Genomic DNA, 17,079 nt, shown 5'->3' on the forward strand with positions numbered 1-17,079 from the left:
TCCTGATTGCTTAATGGCACTCATCCCCGGACTTCATATGATTGGTATTGTGTAACCTTCACTCACGGAACAAAAGTGCAATGTTGTCTTTATTTTATTTTATTTTTTAACGAGCACAAAGGTTCTCATTAACTTCTATGTAGAGTCAAAATGAGGTTGAGCCACAGCTGTATGATATTTGAGAAATCCATGAATCTATTGATTAGTTAGATACAGTCATCATTCACGTTCGGTACCGTTTATCCTCTGAATGTTCGCGGGGGTGCTGGAACGCAGCCCAGCCAACGACAGACAGAAGGCGGGTGATTAGATACATTACGAAATTGGATAACAAACATTTGATGTCATCCAGGATAATTTTAGGAGTAATTGCACTTTCTAGGGGGTATTAAATGCAAATGCCAAAATGAAATTGTTTCTTGAGTCTCTACTGACTTGAAAAAACGAACAAAAACGTCAAGCTAGCGTCGCGTTTAGCCATTCGCGACTAGCTAATAGCTAGCTAAGCTCTAGCTAATAGCTAGCTAGGCTCGAGCTAATCGCTAATTAGTATGATATTCACACAAGATCGAAAATACAACGATTACAATAATATTCAATACTTCTGTAACTCAGATTGAATTTTCACGATTTCTCGAAAATGACCTAATTTGGCAAAATAACACAATAGCACAATTAAGATATATCATGACTTGCTTACCGTAGCTAAAGTAGTAGTATTAACTCGACGATCACACGTCTTCACATCAAAATAAACACGATGGTTTGTCCTAAAACGTAAGCAACTCGTTAGACATCAATATGAATTAGTTAATCATTGTTTTATGTGATATTTTTGAAAATATACTTCATACCAGAAGCGTGCTCTGCAGTCACGTTGAGTCTCATATTGACCTTTGCCGCCAGGGGGCAGTGTATTATCCAAAATAAAAAAAATAAAAAATGAAGAAACTCCAAAAACTACTAACAAAACCTTCAATATTGCCACTTTAAATTTTTTCTTTTTATTTTGCTGTTAATTACCTCTTACAGTAAGTATGGTGACATTACAAACATCATTTTATAGGACGTATATATACTATGTAACATACATAAGTGAACATGGCACATTCAGGCATCCGCTTTGTTCATGATCAGATATGAAGAAACAATGAATGAATGAATACAGGCTTCTGAAAAATAAGAAGCAAAACGTACAGTAGAATTGGAGTCTCTTTGGTGGTCAACAGAAGAGCGTAAAAATGGACCATCACGGACCACCATCACCACATGTCAATGCTTTGGCACGCTCTTTAGTTGAGGGGAGTACGCGTTTGTTTTGCGGACTTTGGCGTCGGACCACCACGCGGACCAAAGGTCAACCGTTGCATGTCATTTGCGTGGCAACATCCGACTTTAGTTAGTCATTAAATGAAATTCACCAACAGTATATGATGACATGGATTTAAAAAAACATCACTAGTGGGAGGTATGACATGTTTTTTGGATTAATAAAAATTCAATCATGGTCTGTATTTCTAAACAAAGTTTAAAAAAAAATAGGAAAAGTGGAAGAGCAGAATTTAGCACATTTTTAAATGTTAAAATCCATGTTGAGAAACAACCAATACTTTCCAACCTATGTGATAATTTGTTTTAACAAATAAATGAAAGTAGACAACTTGATGTCATGTTTTTGCCATTTTTTTGGAGGAAAAAAATGCATAAGTAGATATAACCATAAATGTGCAAAGTTTTTATACTTAGGAAATGCCTTGCATAATGTGATTCCATTTTACTAAAATAGTAAGAAAATATTTAGAAAATTTTTAGATTTAAAAAAAATCAGATTTTAAAAAACTCCAGTTTTGTTGCTGAAAAAAAAAAGATTGTTTTTTGGTTGTTTTATAAAACTAAGAAAATAATTATATTGATTGACATTTCATTTTAGTGAAATATATTTGCTACCATTCCAAGTGAAAAAATCTGTCCATGTCACCCAAAAAAAAAAATCCAGTTTCAATACGTTTGATTTGAAAATCACTCAAAAACCTGCACTTTTCTATCAAACGGTGAAAACAACGGATTAAAAAGGTGCCGTAAATCCTGGCGTTCATTCGTGTACGGTACACTCCAAAAAACTGTTTGATTTGGTATTCATCAGGGAAAAAATAGTGAATCAAATAAAGCATTAAATGTGGAGTAAAAAAAACACGTTCTCTTCACCTTGTGAAGGTAAGATTTGGCTGAATTTGGCAAGTGGAATTACAGTGTACCGCACGCCGAGTTAAAAAAGATGAAACCCAGTATAGTTTCCTCAGTTCATACGCTGATCTAATGCAACTCTTTCACATTAGAGCGCTCAGTCAACATACAGCACGCGTTGGTCCTTTCCACGTCCCGCTTCTACTGGACGCACACATACTTTTTCCACCACGACTTGGAGAGCATCTTCATCTTATCGGCCGTGCTGCGCACCTTCCTCTCGCGCCGAAGCCTGCGCTCGCAGTTACGCAGGCCCACAGCGATAGCGGCGTCGAAGACCTCCTTCAGGTTCTTTTGGGTGAGCGCCGAGCACTCCACGTAGGCAACGGCGCCGACCTTGTCGGCCAGCGCGCGGGCGTCCTCCTCGGCCACGGGGCCCTCCTTCCGCCGGGCCAGCTCGATCAGCACCTTGACGTCCTGCCGCAGGTCGCACTGCGTGCCCACCAGGAGGACGGGCGTGAGCGGGCAGCGCCGGCGGATCTCCGGCACCCATTTTTCCCACACGTTCTGGAAGGACGCCGGGCTGACCACGCTGAAGCATAGCAGGAGGGCGTCCGTGCGGTTGTAGCAAAAGTGGCGGAGTTTGTCGAACTCATCCTGGTGGAAAAGATAAAAAATGGCCTGGTTAAACAATTTGTTTCCCGTTTTGTTTTGCATAAGTTTGAGTTATGTATCAGCATCCGAAAACTAGTTGGGGAAAAAGGGCATCTGTTTTGAAGGACATGCACTCATAACAAAATGTTATTTGATAACTGAGAAAAAGACTAAGAAAGAGCTCAAAGAAAAATTGACAAATGAAGAGAACGGATCTGGGAAGTCCCAAAAATGATCAGAAATTGACACAAAATGAACAGAAAGTGACTGTGAATTGCCCAAAATGAAAACGAGATGACCCAACATGAACATATATGAATAAAAAATAGCTCAAAATGAGCAGAAATGCTATAAATGAAAAAAATAATAATCCAAAAACAAGACGTGACCTCTAAATGTCCCAAAATCCCAAAATTGGTGTGGCTCTTTCAAATTTAAACATGATTTAATCCTATATTTTGGTTAAAATACATCCGTTCGCATTCACTACAATCTATTCCCATGGCAAGTCTCCAACTTGTGATATTTAAAAAATAATTCAAATGATACAACAACTAGCGCAATTTGATGAAAAAGTTCAAAAAAACAAAAACAAACACCAAATCAAATCTCTTCTTCCCCTTCCACTAATCTCCCTTCATCCCCCTCAAACCCCCCCACCCACGTGCCCACCGCGTCTTAACGTGTCGCTCGCCCCATGTCAGTCAGTCAGTCACTTGGCAGACACGGCGACCATTTCTGGCACGTGGAATTACATAAGCGCGGACGCTAATCTGCTCATATTTGCCCTTACACGCCAACGTGCCGGCTGCAGCTCATGACACGTTGCGTGCGGCTCAATATGGCCGCCTATCAAACGGGGGGCTTCGTCAAAGCGTGCTTATGAAACTAGACTTTTTTTGTCGTTGCTTCCACTTGAATTTGTGACGCTTTAATTTCACAATTGCACGCAATTTCTGTGATATGTGGAATTCATTCATGGCATTGTAGCAATTGTGACAGAAATCCAAGCCCAGATAATTATAATTAGTTGAAATCCACCTACCACTTATGTCCAGGTCACGTAAAAATAAGGCTTTCAACCTCGAAAGTCAACAATTTTTTTTCCTCCTATGACTACAATCTCCTGATATTGTGCTAAAAAAATTGTGTTGATCACTGAAAATGAAAAAAACTAAGGCAAAAATAAGCCTCAAGATGACTTTAATCTTGTAATATGACAATTTTAGTCCTGTTCATATTACAATACATCATTGTTGGTGTAAACGCACCATTAATAGGTTGTCACTAGTCAGATATTTTGGCTTGACTGCTAATACGCTAATCTTATTGCCAAAACAGTGAATCAAACGGCATCCCTGGCATATGACTCATGCAATGAACTGATGATCCACCAAAGAATTATGTATCCACAATCATCCAAAAACATAACTGGACCAGTCCAGGCAAATGGCTGCCATACCTGTGCTTTTAGTCATAAAAATGGAAGCTTCAATTGAAAAGGGCTACCGTAAAAGGACAGAAAACTATTTTATCATGTGCACTTGAGGAAAACATCTTATTTTAATTAATTGAAAAAAAACACCAAATTTAGTTTTTTACGTGTAATAACAGAACAAAAAATGGTATTGGAACTGTATGAGCAAAAAAAATAAAAAATCTGAAAATGTAATAAAAAAACATCTATACTATTTGAGCCATTTTTGTATACATTGTAAAAAAATAAAAAAAACAATTGTTATAGACAGTTCACCAAACTAATCTTAGAACCACACTGAGACAACCCAAGGAAATACAAAATACATTTTTGTGAAAGAACATAATATATCAAGGCACAAAAAAATGTATCAAGCCATGTGTAATGGCAAAAACTGACGTGACGACTTTGCAAAAACATAAATCAAGAAAGCGGCAAATGCTTTTCCACCGCACTGCAATACTGCATTCATTTTTTCAAATATATTTTCATTTATAGCATTGAAACATAATTTCCTCTCATGAGAGGTCTAAAAAATTCCCTCTTTGCATACTGAAAACTTTCAATAACCATCTTTTGCACCAAGATAATTCATACTGTCGCTCATTGGATATTTGTGTGTGTACTGAACCCACCTGCCCCGCAGTGTCGCACAATTGTAGTCGAACCGGGTTTCCGTCCACTTGAACCACAGCTGCGGGTAAAGAGAAAGAAAAAAAAAAGACGTCAATTGGATTCAGACACGCGTACACGGCCGCTGGGACGGTTTGTACTCATCGGTCGTGTTTTTGACAAGAGCGGGAAGCCGATTTGTTTGTTTAACGCGACTCTTCCCCCGGGCCTCATTTATGAAAAGCGAGTGAGTCATCCCGAGTTTAGACGCCGGCCGGGGTCATTGGTTCTTGCGATACAAAGCAACGGGCACATGGAAACGTTTACAATAGGCCCGTAGGGTGTGTGTGGTCGCATATATCCACCTGATCAAAGGCCCGGCTGGAAACCGCCGGCCTCATCACAGTACCAACACAAAAAAAAAAGTGAAGTCAACACCAGAAACCAGATGAATGCTTGCACATTCGGATTGGAGGCCAGAAAAACATCTCAAACATGAAATGCCTGTAAATGTGTCACTTGTTAATGGTTGGTGTTTATAGAGAGACTATTTATTGATACATTTAAAGTGAGTGGTATGTTAGATGGCTTTTCTGTAAAGAAATGAATAAAGTAACTCATGTGAAAGCCACAATAATGTTATTCATTCTTGGCAGAGGATAAAGAATGTACATGTATAATGTCTGCCTAGAGTTTGTGTTCACGTATCCCTGTGGGTTAGCATGTCTAAGCTATTTTACGTTCATGTTAGCTAAACCAGACTGAATGGGTTGTTTTCAATTAGGTTAAGAAGCAAACAACAGATGGAAGGATGAGCTCTAGCACCCCCGCAAACCCTGTGCTAATGATTTTTTTTGGGTACGACCGGTTTAATTTCAATTGCGATCAAATGTTACGCCTCAAATTCCATATTTTTCTATCTTCGTTAACTAACATGGCTCATGTGATACTTGTTAGCACCTGCCGCGTTGCATAACGCCTAAAGTCGACACCAAGAAAACTGGGTCGCCTTAATTCTTTGGTGGGGCCTGAAAGCAATGACATCATCCAGCGATGAACCCCCCCACACACACTTTTGCGACCCCCTTCCCCGGCCTCCCGCCCCACCAAGTGCACAATCAGTCTCTGTCAAGACAATCTGTGCCTCTGAGCCCCTGTGACAGATGTGGAGGAGAGCGCCCACGGGTCAAGGCTGCCTACGACGACCGCAACAACGAGCCCGCTTGTGCGCACCAAAAGCTGACAGCGAGCCGCCAAGTGGGTCTTTGTGGTTTCTCTTCCCACAGTTGAGTGTTTTTTATGTGGATTCGAGGCAGTACAGTAGGCTTTAAAACTAATTAGTGCAGAACTCCGTTTAAACACAGTTTAACAGTTCTTGACTCCCATATTAAACCTAATGCATCATGTCTTATTTTGTATTATCTTTGACTGTGTGTGTGTGACTTAAAATTACTGTCAAAAAAATAAACAAAATGAAATTACGAGTGATTTTTCTTGGCTTAAGAATCATTATGTTACATACCATTAAAGATATTTTTGCATTAAACACACACAATTTTCTTTGTTATGCAATATATCAAGCTGTACAAAGAATTTTTTGCAGGCCCAATTTTCTACTGAAAAACGTATTTAGGGTCGGGAGAAACTGCTTTAAACAGAAATGACGTTTACGGTAAACGTTCCTACAACATGTGTAAGACGAGTTAAAGGTTCTATGACAAAAACAGTTTGTCAAACCTGGGCACTAAAAGCAGTACATTAAAAAGGCAAGCATGTTCCTATAGAAATAACGGCTAGCGAATCCATACAACGTTTAAAACGTAAACCAAAGGGGCGCACTAATGACTGGATGTGATTATGACATAACACAATTCGGACTTACTGGAAATGACTTTCATGTATGGGTCAGTGCATTGGTTTGCTACCCAAAACCTTGCAGAGACACGTTTTGAAAAGTAGCAACAACAACAGGGAGGAGTCATACAGATGAAACAAAACCCACATGCATTAACATAGTAGGGGAAAACAAACACGCCTCATTATTATTACCATGGGAGATGGAACAAATTTGGGTGGATGCCGCCTTTTTTTTTTTATACAGACAGGTAGAAACATATTTACTTCACCTCTGCCAAGAATAAGTTTTAATAATCTAGCAATTTCTTAATAAGTATGAACATTACTTCAGGAGTACACTATTTTAACAAAGTGGTTAAAACAATGGTGTGAAATATATGGGTTGTGGGCCATTCTGTGGCTGTTTGCTCGCAGTAAGTGTTTGATAAAAGATGGCATTGTTTGATTTCATAATTTATGGGTGGTCAGGAACCATGCGATTTATTTGCAGATGATCCAAAGTCCACTCGGTTGTCCATTTTTGACAATGCTTATCCGGTTCAAGGTACAGAGAGCTATAGGCTATGTTAGCTAACTTCAGGTAGACATACAGGATGGCGATAGACAACAATATGAAGATAAACATTGAAAAAGCCAAGTTATTACAAAATTAAAAAAATCTACTTGGTAAAATAAATGAATAAAACTTGTGAAATACTGAAAAACACAAGAAAGATAAATCTAACAAAAATACACAAATTTCATATAAACATTATTGTAAAATCTGACCAATAGAAATATTTTTTCTCCCAACAGCTATATTAATATATAAAATAAAACAAAAAATAACTGAAAATATTTTGGGAAAAATTAGGGGAAATATAAAAGACAAATAAGGAAAATGGAAAAGCATCTAACATGAATACAGTGGGGGAATATTGGTTGAAATACAAATTATTATTATTTTGTTTTTTAATTCAGGAATAAAAGACCTTGTAAGAGTTATTATCAATCAATGTAAAGGTAATTGAATTCATTGAACTCACCAGAGAAGTCGTCAAATGCCGTGGGCACATATTTAGTGGGATATCCGTTGGTAGTGTAGCTGACCACCAGGCTGGTCTTTCCCACCGCTCCGTCACCGAGCAGGACGCACTTCAGCAGCCGCTCATGAGGTTGCCCCGGTCGGCCACTTTGGGCTTTGTGAGGCGGCACCGGAGGCGCCTTGGTCGGATGGTATTCCATGCAAGCTGAATGAGGGGACATTCAAAGAAGTCGCCGGTCGGGCTCCAACATGAGATCCCAGTCGTCCGATGTTTAAAAGAACAACAAAATAAGAGTTGTTTCGCTGTAAAAACGCCTCGGAACTTTAGGGAGTTCGGTCATTATCACCAAAAAAAAGGTTTTTCGGACGACAATGACCTGACGCGTGCGAAGCTGTTTTATATATGCTCGGTTCATTGACTTAACTCCGCCCACTTCGCGTAGTAGACGGCACGTTGTTTGTGGATTTGTGACGTCACAACATAAGCAATAGAAGATAATTTAAGAGAGTACTAGTTCAAGAAATAACTTTTTGGGCTGAGCTTTAGCTACAATATGATTTTAAAAAAATTGGACGTCCCAAATTTTATTTTAATTTTTTTTGAGTGGCCTTCTGAGTCCTCCAGAAAAATGAAACTCCCATAATAAACCATACTACATGCTTATACTACGTTCGTCACTTAAACAGTATGCAAGTTGAAGATTAAAAGTCAAATATAGGAAAGTGTAAAATAAATCTTACTGTTACTCGAAAACAAAACGTTAATTTAATGTTTGGTGTCATTAGGCTTAAGGAAATTGAAGGCTAGACGTTGTCGCCCTCGTGTGGCAAAATGTGGCAACACACCAAGTGAATACAATGGTATGTATATAGTATTTTGAACACATGAAACTGCTGTTCAGAGGCCAATTACAACCTAATTTCTGCATTTGAAATTTTTTTCTAAAAATAAAAACTTGTGTCTTTTGTGTTTTACTACTGTTGTATGTTCCCTAAATAGAAATGTATTATTTCATTTTGTTGTAGTGCAAGTTATGTAGGAAGAGACTACAATTCTTAGGCTAACCTGTACAGTTTAATTATTTCTAAAAGGGATTTTACTTACAAGATAGTCATGTCATCACAAAGGCATCGCACATGTACAAAAGTCTATTTTTTGAAGGGCAAGGTGCATGTGAAGAAGGGATGAGTATGTTGCAAAAGAAAAATCATTCATGAATAAACTTAAACCTCCACCAAAAGCCACCTTCTATTTTTTTTTAATGCAGAATCTTACCCCACAGGCTTTCCAGCATAAAAGCAACTTTGCCCAAAATCGATGGTCGAACTGCAAAAACGCACAATGTGATGAGCTGACGTGAGGAAACAAAGAAAAAGGACAAAAAGTGACTTTAATGGCTTGACACACTCGCATTCGCGCATGAAAGACAGTCATGAAAATGAATAACACTTTGAAAATCACCATGCACTCCATCTGAAAATAAGTGAAAAATGATGTCAAGTCAATGTGAAGTTTCCAAACGGGGGTCTCGGGGACCACATTTGGACGACAGCTTTCAACGGCCCCTTTTGGATATTAAAAAAAAAAGCTAGATTTAGAATGAACCCTTTTAAAACCCAATAATTTAGATAATTCTAATAGTAAACGTCCCATCCTCCTCTGCAGCTGCACACATAGCTGTCTGGGTAAGACATTGGAGTGACGGACCGCGGCGCTTCGTTATCTTCGTCATCATCACCAGTGTTTATTGAATTTTTGGTTTGGCATCACCTGGGCTCAGGTCGGGCGGGGGGTTGCCGCCGTGGGCCAATCGTCGGAAGCTGCCGGGGAAAAATAAGAATGAGGGAATTAAATTAAATAAAATGATCATAAGCTAAGTTATGTGATACATTTCTGTTTTCCCATATTTCCTTAATCCTCAGTAGATGGCGCTGTACTCACAAGTCCTTGACGTTGTCAATGACTGCCTGGATCTTCGCAAAGAAACTATCCACTTGCTCCTAAAACATTTGATAACAATCACGTTGTAATTAAATCTAAAAAACAGTGGGGCGATGGGAAGAATGTAAAAGCTTTTTACCTGACGCCTTTGGTAGAAAAGCGGCACAGAAAAGAGAGCAATCACACCTGGGGACAAAAAGAAGTATACATTAAAACGGCAAGCATGCAGTTGGTTTTTGACCATTTCCAGACGTGAATGTGGTACCGATGATGGTGAGTGTGAGGCCATTGCACAGATCACCGAGGTACGTCACCAGATAGGTCAGAAACAGCAACTAGAACACAAGATAAAATCCATTATGCCTTCTACATTACATGTTTTTAAGCACCCATATAGTGGCACATTACTTTTGTCACATTTAACAACAATTTTGACATTCATCCTGTTTATTTTTTTTATTTTTTTTAAATAAAGCCCTAACACTCCCTAACTGTTGGTCTTTTCTTATCAATCAGAACTCTGGCAGCCGGCCTTTTCCAGTTCAAACAAATTGGACGTTTTGTCTCATGTCTATTCGGCTCCTCGTCCAGAATATAAAAAGTTACCAAGCATTTGCTTTGTAACGTGTCCTATAAAAATCTAAAAGAGGTGTCAGTGGGATCATCAATGGTGTCAGTGTCCCTTTTTATATTCCACTGTAACTTTATCCCAATATGGGACAGGACAGTCTCTGCCAGGGAGGGGCTCCATCGACATACCCCCGCCCGAACCTACCCTGTCCTCATTCTGCTACTGCATGTCATGCCACATTCCAGCCAAGTCAGGGTTGACTTTGGAAGGTCCTCAGGTGAAAGATCCCTTAGCTCTCACTCGAGTAAACTTTTACTGCTAATGTCCTGGAACCTTCTCGAAGCATAACCTGATGCTGTTAACAGTCAAGTAGTCAAGATGAAGACAAAGACATATGGTTATGGATTTTTTTCCCCTAAAGTTTTAAGTAGTAAAATGATGATACAATTTTTTTTTTCACTGCCAAACCTAAAATATTCAAGATAGTTTGTCCTTGGAAGTTTTTATGAATTTCAAAATCTTTTCGCTACCGGTGTCACACACACACATAATGAAGCATGAGAGTTGCCAAAAAGATACAGTTTGATGGGTGGAATTAAGGAGACACATAAAAAAATTAATGAGAACGACTGGAGGTCCAGGAAGGTCCAGCACAAACGCACTGGCTGGTCATTAGCGAGAACGCCCTGTCTCACCTTGAGGGATTCAAAGAGGTTGCTGACGAAGACGAGTTTTTTCAGGCTGTCCACGGCACATAAAGTCATGACAATCATTTTCTGCATTTGCTGCTCTGCCTGCTCTCCACTAAAACTGATGTCCATGTCCAAGTAGGACCTGCCGCACACATTGAAAAGGAAATTATTTCCCACATACAGTATTCCCTCGATTTTCACAGTTAAACCGTTCCATAACCACCCGAACCACAAAATGGCGAGGGAGCAGTGTACTGGTGTTTCCTGTAAGACAACATTGAAGAAAAGGGCTCACCGGAAGGGGTGCACTCCATCGCCCCACTTGAGGCTGTGAATGATGTTGTAGTAGATGCGCACGGAGATGGTGAAGCACACGATGGCGAGAGACGCCGTGGACACCACAGTGATGATGCTGAGCTGGAAGAGGCACAGAAGGCCCACCACCAGGCCAGTCAGCACCATTCCTGTTCGTTCCGTGTCCTTCCAATAGATCAGGTCCATGACTGGAAGATATGATGGACGGGTGAAGATATAAAAATATCGGGGTATCATATTACAGCAGAAAAGTCAGACAGGGTGGTAGTTCAAATTTTCACCATTTCTACTGTATCATTTATTACATTCATAATATAGAACCTTGTTAGCAATATAATACTGATACTGTGTTGTATCCCTCAATGCCAATACCACCTTTCTTTTTAAGATATACATTTTTTTTCTAATTTTTAATATTAAATGACTGCATAATCACTTAAATGTGAAATAATTGCTATCATGGCTAGGTCAGACACTGCTTAACTCATTATTTGCGAGTTAAAGTTGCGAGTTAAAGTTACAGTTTTATAATAACATAAGTGGACACCATAAAAAAATTGTCCAATTGAAGCAGGTCTTGGATTCTATTAACTATGATAAACGAGGTACTACTGGAGTTTAAAATTTGAAACGTGGGGAAAGATCAATGAGTTCCAAGGTGCAAGAGGTTCAAGTAACATTCGGGGTGTGACATAAGGAAGAAGCGAGTGCTTATCATCCTCCAACATGAGAAGCCAGAGCGGCGAAGAGGACACATAAGGGATCCTAAATTTAGCCTGGGATGACAGAGTCAAGCAAGCGGTCAATGGGAATTTAAATGGAGCCTCGAACGGCACCTGCTACCAGGCGTCAGCACCATTTTCTACACCCCGCTTGGTTTCCTGTCTTTTCGTCACCCGGCAACAGCTGCCGTGGAGACTGAAGGTGGCGTCTGGACAGTCTCGGTGAATTAGAATTATGGATTTAGAGGCAATGAATTAATTTGCATAAAAGAAAGTACTACAGTAATCCCCTGAATATCGCGGTTTCACTACATAGCGGATTTTTTGGGGGGAGATTTTTTTTGTAAGTTCATAAAAATGTAAAAATCCACGCTGATTTTATTTCATTTATTTATTTATTTTTAATTTTTTAAAATAGGGGTGAACCTACTTCGCGGTTTTTCGTTTATCGCGGCCATGGCTGGTCTACATTAACCGCGATAATCGAGGGATTACTGTACTTAATATAAACCCATTGTAACATTTCATACTGTTATGACAGTGCCAAAACCAAGTCTTCTTTTAGGTAGAGATTTTCCTGCACATTGATTGCTTTAATTTCATTGGTGTTTGATATTTTGCAATTTTTTTGTTAGGGTGCTGTATGAAAATATGTGCCTCATCTACACTGCTTTAAAATGAAGATGTATTTTTTCATGTGTATGAGTTAGTAATTGATTTGATTTATTATTGTTGGTGAACAAAGATGAGTTTACTTTTTAATAGTGCCACTGTGTATCTATCTGTCTAGTGTGTATACAGAATACTATGATTTCTGTGTATGTGAGTTGGTGGAAAGTGCAATTCAGCAGGTGACAACTGACTTGGGACAAAACAAATAACTTTGTGTCCCTGGCGCCATCTCAGAATTTTACAATTTGGTGAAAAGAGTCCAAGTAGAGCTTTAGGTAAACTTCAAGTTGCACTCTGCTCTCATAGTGATTTAAGTTGCTTCTGTGACTACCTGTCACCTGACAAAATGAGTTTCTATAACAGGTCTATGCTTTACATGCTTTTAAATATGATCTGTTTATTCTGATCATGCAAACATTCCTATAATAATCAGAATGCTGCAGCAAAGCAAATGGAATTGTAATACTTGATGTCAAAGTAATTTAAGGAACACAAATAATGATTTTTTTAAATTAATAACCACATACTATTGCCCTATATTTTCTTTACAGCAGTTTTCAAACATGTGGCATCATGTTCTCTCTCTCTCTCACGGGTCTATCTTAGTACTACACCAGTCTGCCCATCAGGTCTCCTTGCAGACCTCTGCATTCAATATTCACCACTGTAGATTAAGAACCCATTTAAAATGGCAAGAAGAATGAAAAGGATCAAAAATTATCCACAAACTTGACTGAACTCACACCACTGAAACCATACAAATACTACAAAGTAAATGTCAAAGTCTGCATATGTAAGAGGATGAATGAAAAAAAAGCAATTAGTTAAGCAAGCCGTATTCTTTTTGCCAATGTTGACAGAATTCTTCACCCCGTCATTTCCCCCACCAGATATTCAGTCGGACAAACCGCAGTCCAAAAATGTCCAGACTGCAAAACACTACGTTTTGTTCACAACAACACTAGCCAAGATAGTGTAGGTGACCACTGCATTCTTTTCTCCAACATTTTCAGCAGAATTCTCTCACCTTTGCTCGCCATTTTGGCCACTGTTTCGCCTGGCTACCCCCGCTGTCCCGCCGTGCTCCCCTTCGAACCCCCTCAGCTGTTTTTGGCCTGGCCCCGCTCGCTCAGACAGCCCAAAATAATCTTTCCTGAAGCACCGCCCACTCCCACGTTTGCAACGAAGGGCTTTTTTTTAAACGCTGAAAGAGCTCTATGGCTATTGTAGTCTTGGCCAAAATGAAAAAAAAAAAAAAATATATATATATATATATATATATATATATATATATATATATATATATATATATATATATATATAAACATAATATAGCATACCCTGGTACCTAGTGTTGGGCTGATGAATTTGTTTTAGCTTTATTTTAATATTTACTTATTATACATTCACTAAGACTGATAGACTGATACTATTTTAATTGAAATATATTTATTCATTTTCATTTTTTTAACATTCCCTGATCTCTGTTTGCTGCAGGGATGCAATGGAGAGGACTTTTCAAGGGTTTGCAGTTCTTATCTTGCTCTTAATGGATCAATATGATATCTGATCTGCTTCCATTGAAGCGATCAGTGCGGGCGCTTTGCCAGAGATCGACAGAGACATTTAGAAGGTGGAAGCTAAAACGGACATGTACCTTGTAGTGGTGGGCACACTGTGGCGCTGTCTGAGTGCAAACACTGGCTCAGCAGCTTTTCCTGAGTATCTTTGGTGACGGCATCCGGGGACACGGACTCAGACTCGAGCTCCTCTATAACAATGGGTGACTCAGGCTCGGGGGTCGGTAAGGATGCCGCCTCTGCTGGGAAAACAAGAAATGTTATCACATACTACATCACCAGAGGCCTTGGTAGATGAATCAGTTCATGTCAATTGGCATTACTCCGCTGTTGGCGGCGGGATTTTTTTTTAGTAATTGTCAGTTGAACAGAACTCAGCGTGGAACTGGTTTTACCTTGAAGTATCTGTGGTTGAGATGTAGCTTGCACCAATCTGCTCTCCTGGTTGGTGACCTCTGTATTACCCCCTTGAGTCTCTGCCTCCACAGTTTGGGGCGTTGGCTGCATTATAACATTCTCATTTTGCCTCCTTCTCCTCGGGCTTGTAGTCCTTGCATCCACCCGCTCTTCCTCACCGTCTGCCCGACTCAGGGAGTCCCAGTCGACGTCTGGTGACTCAACCGGCGTCTCCGGGGTGTCGGTGCGCACCAGGGACGTGCGACTCCCCCCCGAGCCGCCCCTGCGCCTAACCCGGTGGCCGCGAGAGGCCCCCACGGCCTCGGGCTCGGCGATGGCGATGTAGGAGAACGTCAACTCCGGGGAGCTCTGACGTGGAGTCCCCCAGACGGACGGGGAGGAGGCCAGCGTGTCGTCATCATCGAATCCCGTCGTTTCATCCTCGGACCAGTCCCTCGCCGTTTGTAGCTCATATAGCTCAGACTCTTCGTTACCACCTGGAGAATATAGGGGGGTTCATTTATTCAGCTGAGGTTTTTCCCTTGACAGACATGATTTTCTGGAAACATTTTCCACAAATTTTAGTAGCCATGAGTTATCATTAGATTGGAACAAACTCAAAATAGATTAGAAAGCATTTTCTGATCCTGTTTACTAACTAACTGTATTTGCAATTCACTGGCTGCTTTAACTATGTATATCTTTCGTTTGATCACATGAAATTTCCTCAGGGGTCTCAATGTTTGATGTTTGAGGAATGCGATGGAAGCTTATGTGAGTGCGAGCATCAGAAAGGAAGCAAGTGAACACTTGTGGCTCTTCAGTTCAGATATTTTGAAGAGAGAGAGACATGTCAGACTTGTCGCACTTTTACAATTCTAAAAGCAGAAACTCCAGTGAGTCATGTCAGATTGTTTGCGCACAGCTTTCATACCATCGGTGCACGGGGGCGTTGAATCTGGAGTGGAGGCCACTGAGCCATATTCCTCTGTAAAAAGAAAAAGAGGTAAAAGTTGTTGCTAAATGGTTCATATAGAAAACAAGCAAAGCATTAGCAATCAATACCAAGTAAATGCTCAATGCTGATATTTGGCCATCGAGCATATCCTATAAATGCTAGCTGTACTTTAGTAGGCTACCTCCATCTAGTGTGGAGTGGAAGAATAAAATAATGTAACATTTCTTTGAGTGTCCTGAAACGCGCTTTATAAATCCAATGCATTATTTATTTGAATGAATCAACTACCGTGTTTGGGTACACAACATCATTTCTTTTGTAAACACATTTGTAATATATTGTTTACCAAATTTAAGACAATTGTGATTCACTGAAACAAAATATCACGATGTTTTGCCCAATTAGGGCAACATTTACATCTACAGGTATTTTTGTTTCATATCAAAAGTTCACAACATTAAATGCATCTCGTTAAATGCACCGGTTGGGAAAAATCTTTTTAGCAAATTAAAAATACTCTCTTACCCGTTTCACTGCATTTGCAGTTAGGGTTGGGAAAAATCTTTTTAGCAAATTAAAAATACTCTCTTACCCGTTTCACTGCATTTGCAGTTAGGACTTTAGTGGTGTTTGGCTTTTTAAAGGTTATGTTAAAGCTATTGCTACAACAGTTAGCCATCAATAATAAATAATGAATTAGGTATCTCTTTTCCTGTGGTGTGCACAAATATAACTGTGCTGCCGCAACCTCAAATGATGGAAACGCATCGAGACGAAAGCTACGATATGGCTAGCGAGAGCTATGACGATGACAAACAGCACGTCAGCCGGAAAGAGAGGAAAGACGAGAAGACTCACGGCAGTGGGAGAATCCTAAGATCTGGCCCATACTCCATCAAGACATGGTTGAGCCCTCCCAGTCCGGAAGACACCCCCCCCAGCCCCTTTCCGCCCCTTTTCTCATGTATCGCCAGGGAACCGAGAGGAAAAACCCTCTGGTCCTTCGCTCCCCGTTGCCTGTGTGATGCTCTGCTACGTGGGTGAGCGGCTTCCTGCCTCCGGCTCCGACACACAACCAAGCGCCCCACCCTGCCTCGCACCAGCATCCTCCTCGCGCTCCCACGCCACCTCCCCCCTCCTCCTACTCTCTCCGCTTGCTCTCACATCAGCGCTACCGCTGAAGCTAGCGAGGCACGCTACATTAAACGAAGAGACGCATGAGCGAATGGCTCTGGTCTGGACGACGGGTCGTGATGAGCAGCCATGGGAGCATCTGATGGGAGGAGCTGTCAATAATGAATGAGAAACCAGCGCGTGGGACTCGCTGCATGATTCTGTCTATTTCATCCACCAAATTTTGATCTTAGAAATGAAGAAATGGTGACCACGGTTAAAGTGCTCCTGGCATCTGCCAGTTTTTCTC

The 17,079-nt window shown here is 40.3% G+C and overlaps 2 protein-coding genes across 4 annotated transcripts; both read right to left on the minus strand.

Annotated features, from left to right (window-relative positions):
• Nucleotides 1–981: 981 nt before the first annotated feature.
• Nucleotides 982–8,215, minus strand: rhoub (ras homolog family member Ub). The gene is made up of 3 exons (XM_077611312.1): nt 7,810–8,215; nt 4,951–5,009; nt 982–2,841 (listed from the first exon to the last, which is right to left on the minus strand). The coding sequence occupies exons 1-3, from the start codon at nt 8,027–8,029 to the stop codon at nt 2,386–2,388; spliced, it is 735 nt and encodes a 244-aa protein (XP_077467438.1). The 5' UTR covers nt 8,030–8,215; the 3' UTR covers nt 982–2,385.
• A 964-nt stretch (nt 8,216–9,179) lies between these two features.
• On the minus strand, nt 9,180–17,058 carry rtn2a (reticulon 2a). 3 transcript variants are annotated; one of them, XM_077611306.1, is made up of 10 exons: nt 16,515–17,058; nt 15,633–15,686; nt 14,698–15,195; nt 14,380–14,544; nt 11,309–11,516; nt 11,017–11,155; nt 10,016–10,085; nt 9,890–9,936; nt 9,751–9,809; nt 9,180–9,629 (listed from the first exon to the last, which is right to left on the minus strand). In XM_077611306.1, the coding sequence occupies exons 1-10, from the start codon at nt 16,543–16,545 to the stop codon at nt 9,554–9,556; spliced, it is 1,347 nt and encodes a 448-aa protein (XP_077467432.1). In that variant the 5' UTR covers nt 16,546–17,058; the 3' UTR covers nt 9,180–9,553. The 3 variants fall into 3 exon arrangements, with proteins under 3 accessions (XP_077467432.1, XP_077467433.1, XP_077467434.1); XM_077611307.1 differs by having other exon boundaries at nt 14,380–14,541; nt 16,515–16,792; XM_077611308.1 differs by lacking the exons at nt 14,380–14,544; nt 14,698–15,195; nt 15,633–15,686; nt 16,515–17,058 and adding an exon at nt 13,750–13,862.
• Nucleotides 17,059–17,079: the final 21 nt, after the last annotated feature.

Source organism: Stigmatopora argus, chromosome 10 (genome assembly GCF_051989625.1).
Source record: "Stigmatopora argus isolate UIUO_Sarg chromosome 10, RoL_Sarg_1.0, whole genome shotgun sequence".
NCBI lineage: Eukaryota > Metazoa > Chordata > Actinopteri > Syngnathiformes > Syngnathidae > Stigmatopora > Stigmatopora argus.